Below are 23,879 nucleotides of genomic sequence, written 5' to 3'. Positions count from 1 at the left end.
CATTTTTGGCAAAGCCATCATTCATAATATTGCTGAATACATGTCCTGCTAAATCATTGCACATCCAGATACACTGCCAGAGGCATTCATATTGAGTCATATCGAGCTTTCAGGAGTTGTAAGTAAATAGAAGTGTGATGATCATCATTATTAGAGCATTGTCCTAGTGAGGAAAGGATGATGGTGACTATGATTCCCCCACAAGTCGGGAAGAGACTCCGGACGAAAAATAAATATGGGGGAGGCCAAATGAGCCCACCAATAAAATAATAATAAATGAATGAGACAAAAACAGTGAAGGGACTTTACTACTATCCTTTACCACACTTGTGCCTCAAAGTGGCACCATATTCCTCATATAGAGAGTCTCATGATATGTCACTTTCATATGCTAGTGTGAATCATATTATCATCATTGTACACTTGGCTTTGCATATTCTGATGACGGGCTTACTCAAATGCCCGAGGTCTTCATGAGCAAGCAAGTTGGATGCACACCCCACTTAGCTTCATTTGAGATTCTTACACTTATAGATCTAGTGCACCATTTGCATGGAAATCCCTATTCCTTACATTGGCATCTACCGACAGGAATCTCCATAGCCGTTTGGTACGCCTAGTTGATGTGAGACTATCTTTCTCCACTTTTATCCATTTGATAACTACCACCATATTTTGTTCCACCATATGTTATGTCCATGGCTCACGCTCATGTATTGCATGAAGAATAAAATGTTGATTCGCCTTGAAAAAGTATGATCCAATTGACTGACTTGAGCAGCGTGGTGCTTGACATTTGTATTAATGTGGTGAAGATGGAGCCATGCATTGTCATATGATGAGATTGATGGGGGTAAACATTCTTTTAGGATCGTATACTCTGAACAGTTGATGATTTTGCTGCTTGTGCTTATAATTATGACTATGTTGATGTTTGTTATTTCGTTGTTTCTCAATGACCATACATGCAAAAGATTACATATTGGATAGCATGTCACATCAAAAATTCTATTTTTATCATTTACCTACTCGAGGACGAGCAGGAATTAAGCTTTGCCTCCTTCCTGATGCTTCTCAGGTCTCACCCCAGGGAGCAGTGTTGCTCTCTCCAGCGCGAGGATGCAGCTCGCCCGGGCCTCCTCGTCACGTGCTAGCGCCATCACGCGAGAAGGAACAATCTCGAGCCCTTTCGGTAGCACTGCACTGTCGCTCTCAGCAGGGGTCGCGCTCGTCGTCTGGCATAGAGGGATCGAGATGACGGCCTTCGGTGTCGGCGGCGTCACCCCGTCGCCTGGGGTCACCTCGAGCCAAAGCTCACCCTCCTTGCGTCCTCCCACCGATTTCGTCGCCACGTATATCGGCACAACGGGCAAGACAACCTTCATGGGAGGGGAAGATCCTTCAACCTCGGTCTTCTTCTTCTTGGCCTTCTCCTCGGTGGACAGCTCGGGATTCCTGCATGGACAGAGACTCATCAGAGCCATGCGGTGCCTCTATGCCCGGAAGCTCAATAGGCCCCCGCCTTGTATCATCCCTAACGAGCGGAACATGCATGTCGTGGGGCCGGGGGCTACTATCGGCCCACTCGAAACCAGGGTACCATGGTCCGTCTATCGATGGCCTTGAGGGCAACACTTGAGCCAGCCCACGAAGGAGGGCCCTATCCAAGCCACTCCGAAGGGAGCTGCCTCGAGAGGGCACAGGCCTCGCGAGGTCGCTCGCCTCCAGGTCAAGCCCCGCCAAGGCCGCTAAGCGCCAGATAGCCTCGCAAGGCCTCCTCGTGAGGGCTGCACCGTGAGGTCTTCCCCTCGACCCCCCCTCATGAGGGCCGCCTCGTGAGCCCCCACCCCCTCGTGAGGGTATGTCATCAGCCGCGAGGCCCTGCACACACCACGTGGATGACGTCCCGCTGTCAGGATAAGGATGGCGGGGCGTGGCTGAAGCAAGCTACCATTTTTGTGATATCGGAGCAACGACGTCTGCCTCCCCCAAAAAGCAAGTCCCAAAGCATTTCTCCTTTGGTGCAAGGAGATCAGGACGGATTCGAATATATTCATGCATTTTAATAAAGTTTGCGTATAAAAAGAGTTCACAAATTTAAAGAAAATTTCACGTGTTTCCAAAAAAAGCTACATGGATTTTTAAAAAGTTTGTGAATTTAAAGAAAGTTTCTAAATTTTCAAAAAGTTCATGCATTTAAATAAAAAAATGTCATTGAATAATAAAAAGACAAATGAAATTTAAAAGGTAAATAATAAAACCAGGTAAGAACCACTAGAAAAAAGAGACAAAACTGGTTAGAAGCTTATAGAAGCTTCTTGAAACCAGTCGGAAGCTTCACAAAACTGGATGGGTCATTTCCGAGAAAAACGTAAGAGTCTCTCTTATGAGCATCCAATCAAAAGAAGGGGAAAAGTAAAATGCGCTGAGCCCAAGTACAGAAGTTGGGTGTGCGCCGGTTTGGAAATTGCCTTCTAACCGGTTCTTGAAGTGTCGAATAGGTACTGGCGAATAGGAGCTCCCAATGCTAGGCGAGGTGAACTGAACAATGACTAAGGCTGCTCATAATGGGAAGTAACATACAGTAGTATCATGCATATGTTACTATTGTATGATACTATCTTCATAGTGCATAGTATCATAAACTAGTATCATAGGTGATCTCATTTATTGACATGCATGACACATAGTAGCATAGCATTTAACATGATACGGTATCTACCTATGTTACTATAACCCTCTCTCTTCTTTAATTACTTGCCACATCATCATTTTTGCTAGTCCCAAGACTATGTTACTAGCTATGATACCCCCACTATGGCCAGCCTAAGAAGTTAGACGATACTAGATGATACCCCGCATGTTGTTGCAGGAATCTTGTTATTAAATGAATGGATAACTAATAGGAGACTACAAATTATGCAAAAACAAATATAAAAATGTCTTACATGACTTAATTTCCTGAGAAAAAGTTATGCATGAGGTGGTACGTTTTGCATGCGGAGATTAATGAAAAAAGTAACTTATGACTTCATGCATGACTTAATTATATGACATTGTTGCATGAAGAGAAAAAATAGTTAGTGGGTTATAGCTATTTAAGAATAAAGGATTAGCCGATGAATCAAACCAATTTCCAAACTTATAGGTGGCAATTACCCCATCTTTCAACCAAGGTTTTGGGTAAAAAAATGGTTGTCGGGCGGTAACAGAAAATCGTACCCCCAGGAGGAACAGCCATACCGAGCAAAATATCACATTTTTAAAATTTTATTCGGTTTTGGATGAATTTTATCTGGATTCAAAATTCAGTCAAAAATTCGTTCGTATCTACCCAGTATGTTTTGATTACCGCAGTCAATATCTCGGTGCCTCATGAGACATTTTATCATCATCAGGATCCAAAACTTTGCTTTGAACCAGGGTAAGAGTAATGCTACATCTACAAAAAATTATATATTATTTTATAAATAAATTGATGTGGGGGATTATGATTGGTAATAGGGGATGAAGAAGCCCACCCCAGTTGGATTCAAACATCAATTTGTTTGTAAAAAATCCTTAAAAAATTGTTTGTAAAAGAATTAAGTAATTTTTTATAGATGTAGAATTACTCACGTAGTACTCCATCAATCCACTTCTGGCATGTTAATTTGGGAAATTTACGTAAAAACCTTCGTAGAATTACGTGGATGTAGGTTTTTTGGGTTAATTTGATTCACATGCATAGCATGTTTGAATCTTTAGAGCAACTTCAAAACGCCAATCCATTTTGTCCACGCGCGTCCGTTTACACTACAAGGAATATGCTAATACACGATGCTATATTTTCGTCGCTTCATCGTCACGGTTTTTAGTTTACGACGATCTCACGACGAAAAACCAAGCATCGAAAACGGAGCGTCACAAATGAACAGCAGCGATGTTTTGATCAAAATCGTCGTAACCTTTACGAGGATTCCTGGATTGCCGTAACCTTTACGACGATCCTAAATCATCGTTGGCAATCTAACCCAGTCCTACGTGGCAGTCTTACGTGGCAAAATTACGATGAAATCAAAACGTCATGGTTGAAATCAGCCCAACCCATTTCAATTGATCACATGGGCTTGTTTTATTTTTTTGGGCTTTTTCTTATTGGGCTTCTTTTGGGGCCTTAGCCCATTTATAGCCACTTTTAGTTTTTCTTTTCGAATTTTTTTTGGGCCCTGGCCTTTTAGTGCCCAAATACATTTGATCCAGTTTCAGTTTTAACCTTTTTTTCATTTTTGAATTCAGCTAATTTTTTTTCCTGAACTTGGTTTCATTTCTATTTATTGGGCCTTTTCAACCAATTATTTATCCAATATTAAATGCAGCACTATTTCATATTCAAATCAAGAAAACTCCAAATTGAATTAACAGCATCCATCATATAACATCACATAATACATCTTCCAGGTTTACATAACACAATAACTCATCTGATTCACAGTTGACAATCAGATACCAGTTTTTACAGCTGAAGCATCAACCCAGAAGAATCTCAAAAGAAAATATAGAAATTAGCACTCGCTATGAAGAAGTCATCCTGCTCTTGCTTCCCCACTCCTAGTTTTGCATCCCTCATACCAGCTTTTATGGGCTCTAGTATACCTGCATCCAAACAAAGTAATGTATTGTTGAGGCGCACGAACTAGATGGCAATGCTAAATTATAAAACGTCTTTCGAACAACAAAATATCATCTCAGGTGAAACTGTAGCGTAAGTTTAAACAAAATAAGAGGCAGAAATAAAAGAAAATGTTCATATCTTCAGTAATATGAAGTAACAGATATACTCTCGTTACCAAAGTTGGCGAGAAAACTGCTGCATAATGTAAGACGTTTATAATATATGATATGAAATAAAAGAAAATGTTCAGATCTTCAGTAAATGTTCAGATCTTATATATGATCTATATAATATATACTCCCTCCATCGCATAATGTAAGACGTTTTTTGACACTACACTAGTATCAAAAACATCTTACATTATGGGATGGAGGGCGTAGGGGATAAATAAATGAGCTAGGAGTCAACATATAACTTGGTAGCAAGTGATTTGGTGCGCTCTCTAAGTAAAGAGCATGACTCCTACTAAGAGAGGACAAACTTGTGAGCAATCTTATCCATAAAAATATAAGATCCAACTACTGGAGCGAACACGTCAGCCAACTACTGGCGCCAACACAAAGATATAGGTGTATGGCAATGGTAGTTAGAAACTGATCCAGTACCAGGTGCACCATATTCATATATCATCCATCAAACGACAATAGGCCTGAGTATCTATTAAAGCTGAAGTGCCTTTTGGTGACATGAAAAAAGTCAAATAATTTCTCTCGTGTATCTCTAATCAGTGATGTTTGGTTGTACCTCCCGGGGACTGTCGATCACCAATTGTTAAAAATGTTGAACAAGCTTGTTAAACCAGCTTGGTTAGCGTCCAAGCTCTATGCTGCTTCCACCACGGACTCAGCAGCACCTAGTACTCCCTTACTAGTCCTAAATTGGCATGAGAATGGCGGTTGGAGTTGCTCTGGAGCATGTGTGTGTACTACTAGTGCATGAGCAGGACCCTTTTCGTGTGCATGAGTAGGAAAATTGTTAAAAATTATCAGTTTTTCGTGTGCATGAGCAGGACAATTTATGGATGTGAATTTTACTGGGTCATTACAAATCACATTCCATGAAATGAAATTAAAACCATATACCAAATTACATTCCCATCAAATTGTTGTACACAGTACATCCATGGACAGAAGAATCACACAAGTGTCAAGTGTTTGTGACTAGTAGTACCATCCAGACTCTAACAAAGGGATACATACACAGGATCCATCAAGTGAAAAAATCATGGCTCCACCGGTAGGTTAACCAGTTTGCATCCCATCACTGGGAATCTGGGAGTACAAAAATAAGCCGGTGCTCCCCGAGGATTGGCAAAGGCATGTTTAACTGCTACACGGCAAGAAAAAATAGCTGGAAGCTTACCTGCCAAACAATCTCACGACCAACGTCTGAAACTCAATGACACTCACGAGCAAGCTCATCATATTCATCCTTGCCAACAATGTACAGGCAGACGTCCCCGATCATGGTATACACAATGGAGACCGACCTGGGAAAGCACCAACAATTAGATATTTAAATGGGGAGTTAAAAGGAACATATGCTTGGTTCAGATTGAAGTCATGGCAACCATGGAACTGGAGTTGAAGATGCATATGTAGCAGCTCGAATTCTCTATCACATGGCTGATTGTATAGATGCCTAAAGGAAGGTTACTTTGAAAAAAAATCTTGCAATTTACTAGGCTATCAACAGCTCATAATACGAACGTCGTCACACAAGAAGCTAGGAGTAATAATGAAAATGACAAATCAGGAATGTCTGATCCAGTAACAAGTCAGGTAACCGCACGTCGGTCAACTACTGGCACCAACACATAGATACAGGTGTATAGCAATCGTAATTAGAAGCTGATCAAGTACCAGGTGCACCATATTCATATATCATCCATCAAACAAACGGCAATAGGCATGAGTGTCTATTAAAGCTGAAGTGCCTTTTGGTGACACGAAAGGGGTCAAATAATTTCTACATGACTATGTATATGTATATGTTCTCAAGTATCTATCCATCTGATCAAGGCCACGTTCTGAGGCTAACGACATCGCAGATCATGAAGTTTCTCGCCGTGCTTGCTTCAAGTAAGAGATTAGGAACCTGGATGTGATTTACAGTGGGAGATATCTGAACAGGAGGTGAGGTGAGTGGCAATTGTCTTGAGATTGGTAAGTAAGGAAGGTGACTCTGGTATGTCCGAAGCCTACTATCATCACTGCAGAAAAGGAGCAGATCACCAGGGTTAGTTGTTGTTTATCCGTGATAAATAGCCATATATACACTATGATTTCTCTGCACAAGTAAGTAGAGGAGCAAACTTACAACGTGTTTTGGCCGTTTGCCTGCCGATTCGACGGTGCTGCTGCTGCTGCGGGTACCTCCTTGACCTACGGCTATGTCCTTGGCTGTTATGTACATAAACGCAGAACAAGAGTGAAAATTACACGAGTGTGATTGATCACTCAAGGAAGAGACGCATAAATAAAGAGAAGAGAAGTGTTATCTTGCTCGTTCCAGAACCTGAAGTAGGAACCTCTCTTTTAATCCTGAGGTCCTGCCGCTTCTCCTCACTCGTCTTGCTGTTATCACAGTCCTTGCACTCGCAGCGGTCACAGCAAGGCAAGCCAGCCTTGACACATACGTAGTGCGTGCATGCAGCATATCAACAACAACAGTTAAATTGCAACACTGGACATACCAGTTAACTAAATATATAGTTGACTGGATAGATCTAGTTCAGATAGTTCAACTGCGCATGCATACTTGTTTTCACACTTGGACTTGTCACAGCGGCACGGCTTGTGCGTAGACCCTGGTTCTCGTGCTGGCAATGCCTTAGTCTTGGTATCCGACACCACAACAGACCTCGAGGGAAGCGTTTGAGCGGCGGCTTGGGCAGCAGAAGAGCTCGAGAGAAGTGTCTGAGCGGCAGCTTGGGCAGCAGAAGCGCGTGATGCAAGCGTCTAAGAAGTGCTTCCGTCAAGTGTGCCAGTGGTACCTCACTGCCCTCCTGATTCAGCGTTGGACCCATCCGCTTTGTAACACAGCAGAGCAACATATATTACAGGAGCGTGAAGAATCATGCGAAGGAAACACACATAAAAAAGGAGAATGTGGTGTACTCACCCCCTGCGAGCCCAAAGCGATTAACACAGATTGTGGCTTTGCACACACGCGGTCGAGGGGCTCGAGGATGGGGTGGCCCCTGTCGCCGTAGCCATTGTCGGCGGCGTCCAGGAGGCGGTCCTTGAGGGAGAGGAGGCGGGCGTCAAGATCCGCGAGGAGGGCGGCGAGGCGCTGGGTGGAGGATCCGCCGGGGCCGGGGGCGGGGGAGAGGTGCCTGGCAGTGGCGAATCCGGCAGCGAAGACGGCTGCGAGGAGCGGGACGGGCGAGAAGCGGGAGAGGGAGAGCGCGGCGACCGGGATGAGGAGGAGGAGCGGGGCGGCGGCGAGGGACTCCTGCGTGATGCGGCGGAAGGGGAGGCCCAGGGGGCCGTCGTCGGCGGCCGGGAGGTCGACCCAGCCGTTGAAGGACGCGGCGGAAGAGCAACCGCAGCGGGTGGGTGTGGGTGTGGATGTGGAGGGTCGATGCGGGCGGGGTCGGATGGGGAGGAAGAGGTGCGGGTGGCGGGATGGTCTCGACGGCCGCGGGTGGCGGGATGGTCTCGACGGTCGCGGGTGGAGGAGGAGGAGGAAGAGGGGCTGCGACGACGAGGAAGGAGAAGGGAGGGGAGGAATGGCGGCGGCGTAGGTGGAGGGGTCTCTTCGTAGGGTATGGGGAGGGGGTGGGGATCGGGAGGGGGAGGGGACCGGGAGGAGGCTGCGGCGGTTGCGAGGAGATGGGGACGAGGGAGGAAGAGTGGGATCGGGGATGTGAGCTAGGGTTTTGGGTGGGTGGGGTTATCTCTTTTTCAGTTTTTTTCTTGTAGATAGATGGATGGATGGATGTGGGATGGAGAGATGGATGCAAACCTGGCCAATCGGGTCAGGCTAAACAGGCGAGCACCCACCAGCCCGCCACGACGGCACGACACGGGCCTGGCCCGACAAAATTTAAACGGGCCATGCGAGGCACGCGGCACGCCTCGGGCCGTGCCTGGGCCTGAGGGCTCGGCACGCGGGCCGGCACGGCACGGTCCGTTTTTTTTACTTATTTTTATATACTAGCAAAATGGCCCGTGCGTTGCCACGGAAGAAAAAACATAATCTCCAATGATGGTGATCATATGTTCACATATCATCACTTGATTTAGAAATTTTGTGCACAAATGCAAAAAAAAAATTCTTTTTTTAAATTTATTCACAAGTTGAAGCAATCTTTACATTTTCAAATAATATATATCATGGTTGTCAAAAATATTGATAAGTCAAAGATTTATTCTGAATTTCAAGATTTTCTTTTAGAAAACATATAATAATAATCCGATCCATCCAACAGTTAATTCTTCAAAATTCACACACGTATATTTTCACAAAGATTTAGAAACATTAATGTTTAACTACATACATTAGATCTTTCGCGAACAATTTTACAAATATGGAAACAATTTTAAAATTGAGAACATTTACTAAAAATCATGAATATGTTTTATATTTCGAACGGGTTTACATATTTTCTTTTGAGTTGGCGACCAATTCAAGAAAAGACGAACATAATTTTTGATGTTGGAGGATTTTATTTTACATTCACAAACATTTTTTGAAACGCATGAAGTTTTTCTGAATAAACAAACATTTTTATAAATCAGTAATGTATTCATTAAATTCATGTACATTGTTTTGGAGTTTGCAAAAAAATTATAAAAATCTGGCGCTTTTTTGAATCCTATTTTTAATTCAAAATAAAAATTCGTCAGCATTTTAATTCAAAGTTCCTATTTCGTAATATGCAAAAAAAATTGTAATTATAAATTATTTAAATTATAAATGAACAAAAATGGAACGGAAAATTTTAAATAAAAAAAGAAACTATCAAAACAGGCATTAGCTATTTTTAAAATTTTAGGACATTTTTGAAATGCATTAACATATTTTGAATTAGAAAGCATTTTGTTAAATGCCTTTAATAATTTTTAATACATGGAATTGTATTTGAGACCATGGACTTTTCTTATTGTACAAACATTTTTCTAAAATTGCAAACATTTTATTGTATATGCGAGCAGTTTTTGAAGTCACGAAAATTTTAATTTTTTAAATATGTTGATTTATAATTTTCAGTTTATTAAAATTTTAAGGATTATTTGAAGTTCTAAATTATTTAAAATAAAAAAAATGGAACTGAAAATAAATAAATAAAAGGAACTAAAAACAGGACCCTGTGCATGGGTCGGCCCATACGGTGTGCTGGATATTCTCCCATCATGCAGAGCGTAATATATGAGGTTTTTACATGGGCCAGCTCAGTCCAAGATTTTTTGTTTTGTGAAACGTTTTCTATTACTTACCGGTGGCGTGGTGGGTAATTTATACAAATTTTAGGGGTAATTTTCAAGACGGACGACGAGAAACCGTATTTGCTTTATTATTAAGGAGAGATATAGGATAAAAAAACCTAATAGGCCAAAATCGGCCCAAAAACACAGCACAATATATTAAAATAGGCCCAAACAACAGCATAACAGGCCAAAATCAGCCCAAATAATAGCCTAAAAATGAAAAAACTAACAGGCTAGCGGGCCTGGCGTGCCTACGGGCCGGCCCGTATAGCCTTCGTGCCGTGCCTGGGCCGGGAGGTTCCGCCGGCGGGCCGGCATGGCACGGCCCAGCTAATAATCGGGCCCAGGCGTGCCGTGTCGTGCCTGGCACAATTATGGTGGGCCGTGCCGTGCCGGGCCGGCCCGTTTGGCCAGGTCTGGATGGATGGATGGATGGATGGACGCCATGTCATCGATCCGTGGGAAGTGTTCTGACTGTTACGACATTTTTATAATCATCGTAAAAGTTATGACGATCTCATCTTATGTGGTTACGACGTTTTTGACTCACATTGTCGTAATTTATATGTAGATTTGATCCCCTCAAACGGTTTACGACAATCTCGGATGAAATAGTCATAGATTTATGACGAATTCATCAACGACGTCTTAAAAAACATCATGTATGAGAATATTTCTTGTAGTGTTAGGTCGCGGCGGACAGAAAAGTCGTCCCAATTCGCCAATTCAAACGGACACGTGTCCGCTTGTCGAGCCATTTTCGGTCCATCTTAGAGCCTGATTTGCGTCGTCACGGACACGAGACGGACGTGCACGCCGCGCGCCAACTAATTCCTCTAGCCCGTCAGTCGGTGGCAAAGCCTTCGCCATTTCCCTCCACTTTCCTCAAAACCCTCTCGCCCACACGTGCTCCCGGCCGCTCGCCATGGACGACGACCTCGATGCCACCGCCAGCCTTTCCTCCCTTGCCTCGTCCGGCATCACAACCGGCCCCTCCCACAAAGGCAAGCCCCCCCCCCCCGCAAGACCGCCATTGCGCCCAAGAAGAAGAAAGAGGTGACGCCCAAGGAGTGGGCCAAGGAGTCGGCGAAGAGAAAGAGCCGGAGGCATGCGGTGGACGCAAGGGGCGAAGCAGCGGCCGTCACAATCATAGCCGTCGTCCCGTAGCGGGAGGATTTCACCGCCCGCATCGTGGCGGCAACGAGGGAGGCGCTATTGTACCTAGGGTTAAACCCTGGCCAGCACAGGCTCGTCAACGCCGCAATGGCAGCGGGTAGCACTGTCTCGTCTACGTTTCCTTGGATGGTGGTGCCAGAGTCACCCTGCACGCCGGTGACTCACCTCATTCCCGGCTTCCACATCTACCCGCAAGCCTCCCAACTTTCCGGGAATGCTCGCTGGAGGTGAGCATGGTGGCATCTTCCACGCCCGCTTTCGCGCCCATCAACCTCGATGCCACTCCTGTAGCTGGTGGCTCATCATCCGGTGGGCCGAGGAACGCGTGCGGGAGATGCCAGCTGACATGTTCTCCGGCGCCCGCAATCTGTTCGACTGAATGCTAGTGACCGTCGACGATGAGTGGGCCGACCGCTTCATGTAGATCATCATCTTCGAAGGTGATGCGGCGGCCATCGTGGCTGGCTACGATCCCGAAGTGACCCAAAGCAAGGATGGTCGAGGGTCGCTCACGCCGTCGACCTATCATCAAGCTGGCATGCAGGCCGCCATCATACAAGATCAGGTCGGCCTGGACCTGGACGGCTTCCCGCTCGACCACGTGTTTCCGGATGACTATGGCCTCAAGGAAGAGGATGAGGCGGACATCGATGGGGGAGCCTTTGTTCGAGAACGAGCTCGCTAACTAAGTCGTCGGGGTGCAACCGAAGCACAAGATAAGATGGAGGAAGGCATACACGACGACCAAGGATAAGCTCCTTTGTGAGTGTTGCAGGGACATTGGCAAGACCCCAAGCTCGGCGCCCAAAAAAAGGCATCAACCTTTTGGATTTGTGTCCGTCGTGAGTTTCACGAATGCAAGAAGTTTCCGCCGTACCAAATGCAAAGCACGCGTGGGTGGGTGTCCATTTCAAAGTGATGGAAGGTGATCCAACAAGAGTGCAACAAGTTTTATACCACTTATGAGAGCATCAAGGCATGCCCCGTGAGCGGCATCGACATGCAAGACATGGTATGCATGCATATGCTCCTTTTTGTTTGCATGTCCATTTCCATATTCATTTGCTAATATGCTTGCATCTAATTCATTTGTAGGTATTTCAAGCTTTGAAGGCATTCAAGGTCCAACACGAAGGCAAGTCCTTCCACTTCTCTCATTGTTGGTGGATCATCAAAGACATGGAGAATTTCAAGGCGCAATATGCCACCCTCATGACGCGTGGGGGGAAGGAAGTCGTGAAGGAGGTTGGGAAGGGCGAGAAGCCACGACCGCGCGGAAAGACCAAATCCAAGAAGGAGGACAAGCGGGATGTGGCGTCGATCGCCTTGATCGCAACCGTGAAAGGCATGATGATCAAGAAGGATTCAAGGGAGGAGAAGCACCGGCAAGACAAGGAAGAGAAAATGAACACCTTCATGAAGATCCAAATGAGGAGGCTTGAGATGGAGGCGAAAAAGCAATCTAGGATGCTTGAGATGGAGACGGAGAATCAAGCCAAGATGCAAGAGACCGAGGTCGTCGATGTCAAGACCAAAGCGAAAGAAGTGGCTCTCGCTAGCATGATGACGGGGGTGAAGATCATAAAGGTGGATCTCAACACCGTGTCGCCAAGGAAAAGTCGTGATTCGAGAAGATGCAGGCCGGCATGCTCAAGATCAACCACGAGTGATCCATGACGGTGAGTGACATCCTTTTTTGTCAAGTGTGCTGGCATGATGATGCTCACGATGGTTTTGGATCGAACTCCCCCCTTCCTTTTTGTGTGCTCGCATATGTGTCGGTCGCTGATCAGCGCGCCAACATAAACTGTGTGGTGTTTTTTTTTAAACTAGCATTGTATGCCGCGTGCTGGCATGATATCGGTCTGAATTTTGGACGACGACATGGTCATAGTCTTAATCTAGGGCCACAAGCCTTTTCAAATATGTGTGTGGACACGAAATGGGTCGCAGACGTTAGACGCACTATCAATCTAAATGTTAAACAGGGAACGTCAAACAAACTAACGATCCAAACGGATAAAAAACGGACAAAAGTGTTGTTGGTGCGTTGGAGTTGCTCTTATGCCCCGGACGCGTTGGCTGCTCGATCACCGCGTTCAAGCAAAGTTATTTGTTATTCCATTAATATAGTTCATCATCCGGATAGTATGATGATGAAACTAAAGTATACGTACATACGAATGCGTTATCTACATTACGGAACCTCTCATGGTTCGCACTTGGGACATGTGGCATGGTTCTTCTGCGGCGGCCCCTGGCAGAAGAAGAACTTGTGCGGACACTTGAGCAAGCAATTATCCGCCAGGCTCACCATGGCACCGCCCTCCTTCATCTGCCTCAGCTCTCTCGGCAGGGCTCCGCAGAGGTAGTTCCCTTGCAGCATCAGCTTCGCAAACGGCGCCTTCCCGTCGACGACCTCCCCCGCCGCGGCCCGCACGGCGTACTGCTTCGGCACGCCTCCGTCGAACCGGTTCCGGTCGAGCCCCACCGTCCTGAGACGCGGAATCGCCGCGAGACACCTGGGCAGCCGCCCGGTGATTCTGTTGCCGCTGAGGTCCACCTCCAGCAGCTGGCTCGACGCGCCGCCGTCCGACGCCTCCTCGACCGTCCCGAGCTGGTTGGATCCCAGCCGCAGCTGCCCCAGCGCCGGGTGCTCGAACGCGGCGCCGGGGACCGCGCCGGTAACCGCATTGTTTGTGAGGTCGAGCACCTGCATCTCAGGGAGAGCATGGAAGGCCGCGGCTTGGAACGGCCCGGAGAGCCTGTTGTCACGCGCCACGACGGACACGACCGTCGGAGGCAGCCGCCCGGGCGCGTCCAGCAGCGGGCCGGACAGCTTGTTGTCGCTGACGTCGAAGTGGACGAGCGAACGCATCTTGCCCATCAACGGCAGGCTCCCGGTGAGGCGGTTGTGCTGCAGCTCCATCCGCGTCAGGGCGCCCAAGGACGCGATCTGAGGCGGTATCCCGCCGGTGAACGCGTTGCGGGAGAGGTCGAGCTCGTGGAGCGACGAGGCCGGGGTGAAGAGGGACGCCGGTATGTCGCCGGAGAAGGCGTTGCCGGAGAGGACGAGGATGCGGAGGCTCGGAGGCAGCGCCACTCCCGCCGGTAGCGAGCCGTGGAAGCGGTTGCCGCGGAGGGACAGCGTGTCGAGGAAAGGGAGCGAGGCGAAGACGGGCGCCGGGAGCGTGCCGGAGTACCCCGCGGGGTCGAGGGAGACGCCGGCGACGCGTTGGTGAGACGAGTTGGGGGGCGTGTAGCAGTGGACGCCGCAGGTGAAGGCGGTGCAGGGGTCGCGGGCGAAGTCCCAGGAGGCGAGGCAGGAGTAGGACGGGATAGTGGCCGCGTCCACGGCGGATTTCAGCGACGCCAGCGCGGCCGTGTCGCCCGGGAAGGTGGGGCTGGGACCGGGAGGCGACACCGCGGCCGCCGCGAGCTGGAGCACGATAGAGAGCGCCAGCAGCGCCATTGGTGGCAGCACGCGGGCAGCAGAAGCCATCTTCGGATCGATCGAGGAGAAGGGAGACGGTGGGAGGGATCCCTGTGGGTGGCTTTTGAAGACGGCGGCGTTAAATCTTGGAGGTTTGGTCTGCTCTGAGCGAGTGGGGTCAGTGTGGTGCGTGAGCTGTTCACCGGACTACTTACGTCGGAGTGCTAATTAATTGGGCGGCGTGCCTGTATGCGCCCGGAAAACGAGGGACTGTTATGTTTTGGGGTTTGTTTAACGCTGGAAGGTCATGGTGATGACAGCTTTTGTCTCTTGGGTGCGTTCCATGATTCCAGAGTGGAGTGGAGAAAGCGGTGGAGTGCCGTTCACTCATGTCCGGTTTAGACACGAGGTGCCGTGTGACGCCGTGACGGCGTGAATGAAAGTGGAAACTATCGATAATCCAAATATCATCTTATTGAGAAATGTGCTACCAAATGTGACGGTCCAGTAGCTAGCATTATCACGAATGCTAGGCTAATATGGATTTTTAGTACACTTCTACAAATAAGGAAGTAAATTATACATCGTCATTAAAACCTGCAAATAAGAAAAGGAAAGTTACTAATAATATTAATTAATGGATGTTTCCTCAATTCCAAAATTATTTCAATAACAAGCTGGCACAATGCATGAAATTGTTCTCGTCATGCAAACCAACCTGTGGTTGGATAATTAAAGGGACCGTGGTGTCTCTAATCCATCAGGATTTAAGTCCTGGTGCTTGCCTTATTTTTAGATTTATTTCAGAATTTTCAGCGATACGCTTTCAGTGAAAGAAGACGTTCCCGTCGACGAAAAGGCGTCTACGTTAACTTCGTAAATTTCAAGATGGCATGCCGGATCAGTCTTTCGGGGGTACTCATAGGAATAGGGTGTACGTGTGTGTGCTTATAGTAATGAACGTATGCACGTGTATATGAGCACTTGCATGTGTATTCTGTTTAAAAAAAAAGTTGTTCTGATCCATTGATGCACACAAGCATACTCATTAATTTTAAACTAAAAGAAATAAGCATTAGATAAATGTTTTCGAGTGATCAACCTGTCAACCAAACAAGCTGGAGGATTACACGAATGTTCACCATCTCATGATAATGGATTAACCCACTATTAACCACATGATCTTTTGTGACGTCCTTGTGATGGAGAAGAATGCTTAATCGATCAGAGGGGATGACCGGCTTTACATGTTAGGCTTTGGAGCGATGTCTATTTGGAATTAGGCTCGAATTATCAGCACCCCTTCATCAAGTGGTTAGGAGTAGCGACAGTTGTTGTTAAAATGATGGCTTCGCACAAACTGATATATTACTTGTAAGGTCTTTATGAATAATTAATAAAATGACTGCATGCATCGTACAGATGCAGAGGCCGGGGATAATCCTCCTTTTGTAATAAAAAAGAGGGGATGACTCACATATTTCCATGAAATTCTTTGAAAAACTGTTTCTTCAAAGAACAATGCGGTAAACAGAACGGAAGTAAATCTGATGGAAGAAAAACTAAGATACGCATGCAATCAAAACTAGAATAAAATCATTAGAACATTATATAGCATGTGAACACGGTAATACAACAACACTAAATACAAGGCATAGCATACGAGCTAAGCATTCATGAAACCCTCAAAGATAGGGAGAATCAAATTCTCCACTCAACATGCAAATTACTCAAAGTAAAAATAGATGAAGAATGCTAAACTAGGGGCGCATTGGAGACATTATAGGTAGATCTTCAAACCTTCACAAACGTGTTCGTCGATGATCCACAATTACTCTTGGATTCTTTGAACTCACACCTAATTGTTTGGAAGATCACATTCTTCAAAAGTAACAAGTCATAGTTCAATCGAACGGTTTCTTCACTTAGGATTCAGTCGAATCCATCAGAAGGATGAGCAAGGTCATGAACACTACGAACATCATGCTAAATCTTCAATCATTATGGATCTTTCAAAGAATGACTAGGAACTAGTAATGCAACACAAAATCCACTTCTCTTAGAGCAACTTTTGCAACCCCTAGTTGAATTGGATGATCTTGAAGTTCCTTTCACCAAAGAGAAAAATGACAGGGTGATCAAACAGATGCCAGCTGATAAATCACCATACCCAAATGGTTTTAATGGAGCTTTCCTCAAAAACTATTGGGATATCATTGCTCCAGGTTTCTATAAGCTAATGGAGACTTTTATGAAGGAAGTGTCAACATCCAAAGCATCAACTATTCATTTATAACCCCAGATTCTCCATCCAGCCCTACTGAATTTAGACCTATCTCTTTTCTCAACTACACCCTAAAAATCATCACTAAACTACTATCAAACAGATTGCAGAAGATAATTCTTAGATTAGTGCATAAGAATCACTATAGGTTTCTTAGGGCCTCTTTGGTAGCTCTCTAGCGCCCAGCTACTCCAACTCCACGTTCAGAGTTGAGCCAAACGGGCTAACTTCTCGAGTTCCTCACAAGAAGTTGGCGATTATTGTAGTGCAAAATTTGAGAAGTTGTGGAGTTGAGTAAAGCGAGCTATATGAAAACAAAGAAGCGAGATTTGCGTGAAATTACCAATCCTTGCCACCGCCAAGTGAGGTTAGCTCGTACCGGTTTGAGAGTTATGTCCTTTTGTTCCTCTCCTAGCTGCGTACATGGGCTTCAACGAGCTAGTTTGCTCGTATGGCTGGCCGAAACCCAGTCAAATTTCCTAGCCCCATAGCTAATAGCCCACCTACTATAGACGCTTGGGCCAGAAAATGACTAAATGAGCTTTCGGCCTCGGAGGGAATCGGTAGAAGAATGAAGTTGTTCTCCCAACCGCTCGGCTAACTCCGAGATTTTATTGCCAGAAGCTGGTTGTTCGTTATTGGCTGAGGAATTGAGAATTTTGAGACTCTGGAGGGTTACCAAACATGCCCTTAATTACAGGTGCATCCAAGGTTGCCTAGCATCGTCTTATGAGTATATCCATCAATGTCACGAGAGTAAAAAGGATCTTATACTGTTGAAATTGGATTTTGGGAGGGCATTTGACCTGCTTAGTCATGATACCATCATTGAGATACTACAAGAAAAAGTATTGGGCCCTAAATGGATACAATGGATTAACATGATATATGGGTCTCAATTCTCCTCTATTCTTCTTAATGGAGTCATCATGATTGTGATCTGTGTTGGATTTTCTGTGAAGAGGAATGGGTGATTCATCATAATATAGATAAATATTTCGTTCAGTAGATAACCAAGGTTTATTGAACCTATAAGAGTAAGAACCAACCCATGTCTTGAATGACTGCGCACAAAGAAAGAAAACACTTGCACCCAACGCAGTCAAGAGGGTTGTCAATCCCCTTGGACTTGTTATTTGCAAGCAAGTAAAGTGTGTAGATGAAAGTTGATAAATGCAAAGTAAATAAAGGTTGTGAGGTAATTGTAGCGTTTGTAAACTTATAAGTGAATAGACCCGGGGGCCGTAGTTTTCCTTAATGACATCTCTCATGTAGTAGTCATATGATGGGTAAACAAATTATTGTTGGGTGATTGATAGAAAATCACATAGTTATGTGATATTCACAACAATGATCATGTATATATAGGCATCACGTCCATAAGCAAATAGGTTGACTCCTGCCTACACCTATTACTATTACTCCACCCAACGACCGCTATCCAGCATGCATCTAGAGCATTAAGTAAGAAAGAGTAATGCTTGGAGAACAATGACATGATGTAGACAAAGAAAACTCAATCAATATGAATTAACCCTATCGTTTTATCCTTAGTGGCCACAATACAAAGATGTGCCCTTCTCCCTTTCTATCACTCGGATGTAGGACTCCGGCAGATTGAACCCACTACAACGCACCCCTCTCACCGAAGAAATACCAATCCATTTAGCCAAACTATTTCAACATATCAAAGAGATTTACGAAGCTATAATAATTGTGTAAATAAGAATCATAATAAAATTTAGAGAAGACTCAAATCTTTATCATGAATAATCTCAACATAAACCCACAACTCATCGGATCCCAACAAACGCACCGCACAAAAGAATTACATCGAATAGTTCAAAGCAAAGATGTGATGATCATTGTATTGAAGATAAAGAGAGAGAGACATGGAGATATATATATATATATATATATATATATATATATATATATATATATATATCCATCTAGGTACTAACTATGGACCCGTAGGTCTATGGTAAACTACTCACACATCATCATGGGAGCAGCAGGGTTGATGTAGAGGTCCTCCATGATCGATCCCCCCTCCGACAGGGCACCGAAAAAGGGCTCTAGATGGGCACACGGCGGAATAGAGAATTGCGGTCGATGAAAAGGTGTTTCTGGTGGCTCCCGTAGGGTTTTCGTATATTTGAGGATTTATAGAATGAAGAGGGACATCAGGAGGCGCCTGGGGGGCCCACCACACAACAGGGCGCGACCACCAACCCTGGGCACGCCCTGTTGTGTGGTGGCTCCCTCATGCGGCCTTCGTTCTCCTCGTGAAGTTTATGCCTTCTTTTGGCCAAGAAAAAATCATAAAAAGTTTCGGGGCAATTGGACTTCATTCGGTACTATAAACCTGAAAAGCCAAAAACATGCAGAAAACATCAACTAGCACTAGGCACTAGGTTAAATAGGTTATGCTCAAAAATAGTATTAATTGGTAAATAATTACCGTAAAAGTATCCTTGAATGATAATATTATAGCATGGAATAATAAAAAAATTATAGATACGTTGGAGACGTATCAGCATCACCAAGCTTAATTCCTGCTCTTCCTCGAGTAGGTAAATGATAAAACCATAATTTTTTATGTGACATGGTACCCAACATGTAATCTATTGCAAGTTTCATCATTAAGAAATGCTTGAACTAATAAATATCAACATAGTAATATTCATAAACATAAGCAACATAATCATCAAGTTTCAAAATATACGATCCTTAAATAATGTTGACCCCCTATTCATTTTATCATATAAGCATAGCCTGGCTCCGTCTTCACCATATAAATACAAATGTTCAGCACCATAGTGTTAAGTCACGCAATTGGATCGTACTCCTTAATGTCCTTTAGCTTTTTATGACTCACTCAATATATGAGCATGAACCATTGATATATCATAAAGGTGGAATAGAATATGGTGGTAGGTTTCACAGGGGATATCAATGCGAGGAGTAGGGATTGCCATGCAACAGATGCACTAGAGCTATAAGTGTATGAAAGCTCAACTGAAGCTAAGTGGGTGTGCATCCAACTTGCTTGCTCATTGTGACAGCCCGAGACCGATGTTCCAGAAGATTCCCCCCTTTGTTCCGTTTTTGTCGTGTGTCTATTTTTATTTATTGCATCATCATCGCATCATGTGCATCATCAGCATTGCATCGGCATCTCCGTTGCCGCCAGTTTTCAAACTTGCATCCATTGGTAGTTGCCGGTTCTCGTCGTTGTCCGTTCTGAGCCCGACCACACATGCACGCGCCCGTGGCATCGTCAAGATCTTGTTTTTATAACATGTATAAAACTTTCTCCGATTGAGCTGGAACTTGGCGTGCGGTCTTAATTTAGTGTAGGTAGGCCGTCTGTCATATTTCATCGCGATCGGAGCTCGTTTGTTACCCGTGTCGTTTATTATATAGCAGCACTATAGCCGGTCAATTGACGGACGTTTTGGTATTTTAAACTCTGTCACCGGGTTGCCCGTTTTTCCCTCTCATCTCCACCTAGCGCCTCTGCACAGTGCACCGACCCTACGCGCAACCTGGTCCGAAAACCTCCCGGTGCCCGAAACACACGGTTGTGACCGTTGGATCCGTTTCAACCCCGTAATACCGCAAACCATCATCGGATTGTCCATTGGACTCCCTAACCTAGTTATTCTCGACCGTCTGATCTGCATCGGAGTGTCCTGATAGACTCTAGCCCAATTCAATAACTATATATAAAGAGAGGTCTACCCTAATTCCTAGGGATCTTGTCCCGTCCGCGCCGCCACTCCCTCGGGATCTGCTAGTGCCCAATGGCCTCCCGATCCAGTCAACGAGAGCCCCACCCCACCACCGTAGCCTGACTCCCGTGCTCAAACTCGTCCCCTACCACCTGTGTCCTGGACATATCCGGCGACCACAACCCCATGTACGTCCCCGAGCACCTCGCTGTCACGTCGGAGCGCGCCACCGGCGACCTTTGCGCCTCTGTGTGCGTGGGCCTCCCATGCTTCTTCTCCAGGTGGACACCTCGGCCTATCCACCTCCACCACCAGCACGCTGACAGCGTACCCAGCAACAACAGCCGCTACAAGGCCTCTTGCAGCCCGAGCCGCCATGGTCGAACGGGCCCGAGCTCGGCCTTCCTCGCCCTCGCCCTCGAGCGCCACCCCTGGCCAGCCTCGACCAGGCCCCCCTCCTCCTCCTGGCTTCCTGTGGTGCCCGCGCCTCCAGGCATCTCCAGCAACGCCCCGCCGCCGCCGCCAACCTCTCGCAGGTAGGACCTCGCCGCCCCTCTCCCTGCCTCGTTCCTCCTTCTCTTCCTTCCTCCTTTCTCTCTCTGTTGCTCAGTTCTTCCCGTCTCTTCTTTTTTTCAGATAAGAACCATGGTCGCCTCCCCAAGAAGCTCCCCGTCGGCCGAGTCGGGTAACGTAGCATAAATTCAAAATTTTCCTACGCATATTCAGATCTTCCTATGGAGAGACCAGCAACGAGAGAGGGTAAGAGCATCTTCATACCTTTGAAGATCGCTAAGCGGAAGCGTTGCTAGAACGCGGTTGATGGAGTCATACTCGCAGAGATTCCGATCTAGTGCCGAACTACGACACCTCCGCGTTCAACACACGTGCAGCCCGGTGACGTCTCCCGCACCTTGATCCAGCAAGGAGGAGGGAGAGGTTGGGGAAGAACTCCAGCAGCACGACGGCGTGATGTCGATGGAGATACGAGGTCTCCCGGCAGGGCTTCGCCAAGCACCGGCAGAGAGGAGGAGGAAGAAGGGCATGGCTGCGCCGAGAGAGAGACAAAAGTCTGATCTCCAATGGCCAAAAGTGCCCACTATATATAGGGGGAGGGGTTGCGCCCCCTTGAGGGTTTCCCTCTCCTCGGAGGGGGGGGGGCAGCAGCCCTAGATGGGGGCTGGTGCGGCGTCCAAGGGGGGGAGGAGGGGTGTGGCGCACCCCTGGTGGGCTTTAGGCCCATTTGGCTTAGGGTTTGCCCCCCCCCTTTTCTCTCCCCACCGCATTGGGCTGAGTGGGGAGGCACACCAGCCCACCTAGGGGCTGGTTCCCTTCCCCACTTGGCCCACCTTACCTCCCGGGGTCGTTGCCCCCTTCGATGGACCCCCGGGGCCACCTCCGGTGGTCCCGGTACGTTACCGGTGATGCCCGAAACACTTCCGGTGTCTGAAACCATCCGTCCTATATATCAATCTTTACCTCCGGACCATTCCGGAACTCCTCGTGACGTTCGGGATCTCATCCGGGACTCCGAACAACTTTCGGTAACCTCGTATAACAATTCCCTATAACCCTAGCGTCACCGAACCTTAAGTGTGTAGACCCTACGGGTTCGGGAGACAGGCAAACATGACCGAGACACCTCTCCGGCCAATAACCATCAGCGGGGTCTGGATACCCATGGTGGCTCCCACTTGCTCCACGATGATCTCATCGGATGAACCACAATGTCAAGGATTCAATTAATCCCGTATACGATTCCCTTTGTCTGTCGGTATAGAACTTGACCGAGATTCGATCGTCGGTATACCTATACCTTGTTCAATCTCGTTACTGGTAAGTCTCTTTACTCGTTCCGTAGCACGTCATCGTGTGACCAACTCCTTAGTCACATTGAGCTCATGATGATGTTCTACCGAGTGGGCCCAGAGATACCTCTCCGTCACATGGAGTGACAAATCCCGATCTCGATTCGTACCAACCCAACAGACACTTTCGGAGATACCCGTAGTGCACCTTTATAGTCACCCAGTTACGTTGTGACGTTTGATACACCCAAAGCACTCCTACGGTATCCACGAGTTGCACAATCTCACGGTCGAAGGAAAAGATACTTGACATTAGAAAAGCTTTAGCATACGAACAATACGATCTAGTGCTATGCTTATGATTGGGTCTTGTCCATCACATCATTCTCCCAATGATGTGATCCCGTTATCAATGACATCTAATGCCCATGATCAGGAAACCATGATCATCTATTGACTAACGAGCTAGCCAACTAGAGGCTTGCTAGGGACACATTGTGATCTATTTATTCACACATGTATTACTGTTTCCTGTTAATACAATTATAGCATGAACAATAGACGATTATCATGAACAAGGAAATATGATAATAACCATTTTATTATTGCCTCTAGGGCATATTTCCAACAGTCTCCCACTTGCACTAGAGTCAATAATCTAGTTACATTGTGATGTATCGAACACCCATAGCATTATGGTGTTGATCATGTTTTGCTCGTGGAAGAGGTTTAGTCAACGGGTCTGCAATATTCAGATCCGTGTGTACTTTACAAATATCTATCACTCCACTCTGGACATGGTCCTGGATGGAGTTCTAGCGGCGTTTGATGTGCTTCGTCTTCCGGTGAAACCTGGGCTCCTTGGCTATGGCAATGGCCCCAATGTTATCACAGAAGGGTGTCATTGGACCCGACGCGCTTGGAACCACTCCAAGGTCGGTGATGAGCTCCTTCATCCAAATTCCTCCATGAGCTGCTTCTGAAGCAGCTATGTACTCCGCTTCACATGTAGATGCTGCCACGACTTCTTGCTTGTTGCTGCACCAGCTCACTGCCCCACCATTCAACACATATATGTATCCTGTCTGTGACTTAGAGTCATCCGGATCTGTGTCGAAGCTAGCGTCGACGTAACCCTTTACGACGAGCTCTTCGTCACCTCCATAAACGAGAAACATTTCCTTAGTCCTTTTCAGGTACTTAAGGATATTCTTGACCGTTGTCCAGTGTTCCATACCGGGATCACTTTGGTACCTCCCTACCAAGCTTGTGGCAAGGTTTATATCAGGTCTGGTACACAGCATGGCATACATTAGAGAGCTCATGGCTGATGCGTAGGGGACAGAACTCATCTT

At 46.3% G+C, this 23,879-nt stretch overlaps 1 protein-coding gene across 1 annotated transcript; it reads right to left on the bottom strand.

Moving 5' to 3' along the window:
• Positions 1-13,363: 13,363 nt before the first annotated feature.
• Positions 13,364-15,147, bottom strand: LOC123401776 (probable inactive leucine-rich repeat receptor kinase XIAO). The gene has a single exon (XM_045095629.1). The coding sequence runs from the start codon at positions 14,765-14,767 to the stop codon at positions 13,475-13,477; it is 1,293 nt and encodes a 430-aa protein (XP_044951564.1). The 5' UTR covers positions 14,768-15,147; the 3' UTR covers positions 13,364-13,474.
• Between the last annotated feature and the right edge of the window lie 8,732 nt (positions 15,148-23,879).

The sequence above is a fragment of the Hordeum vulgare genome, chromosome 6H (genome assembly GCF_904849725.1).
Source record: "Hordeum vulgare subsp. vulgare chromosome 6H, MorexV3_pseudomolecules_assembly, whole genome shotgun sequence".
NCBI lineage: Eukaryota > Viridiplantae > Streptophyta > Magnoliopsida > Poales > Poaceae > Hordeum > Hordeum vulgare.
The sequence above is the reverse complement of the archived record's forward strand: the minus strand, read 5'-3'. Positions and strand labels throughout refer to the sequence as shown.

Coding starts and splice junctions, on each gene's coding strand:
- LOC123401776 (XM_045095629.1), bottom strand. CDS start 14,767: ATGGCTTCTGCTGCCCGCGTGCTGCCACCAATGGCGCTGCTGGCGCTC.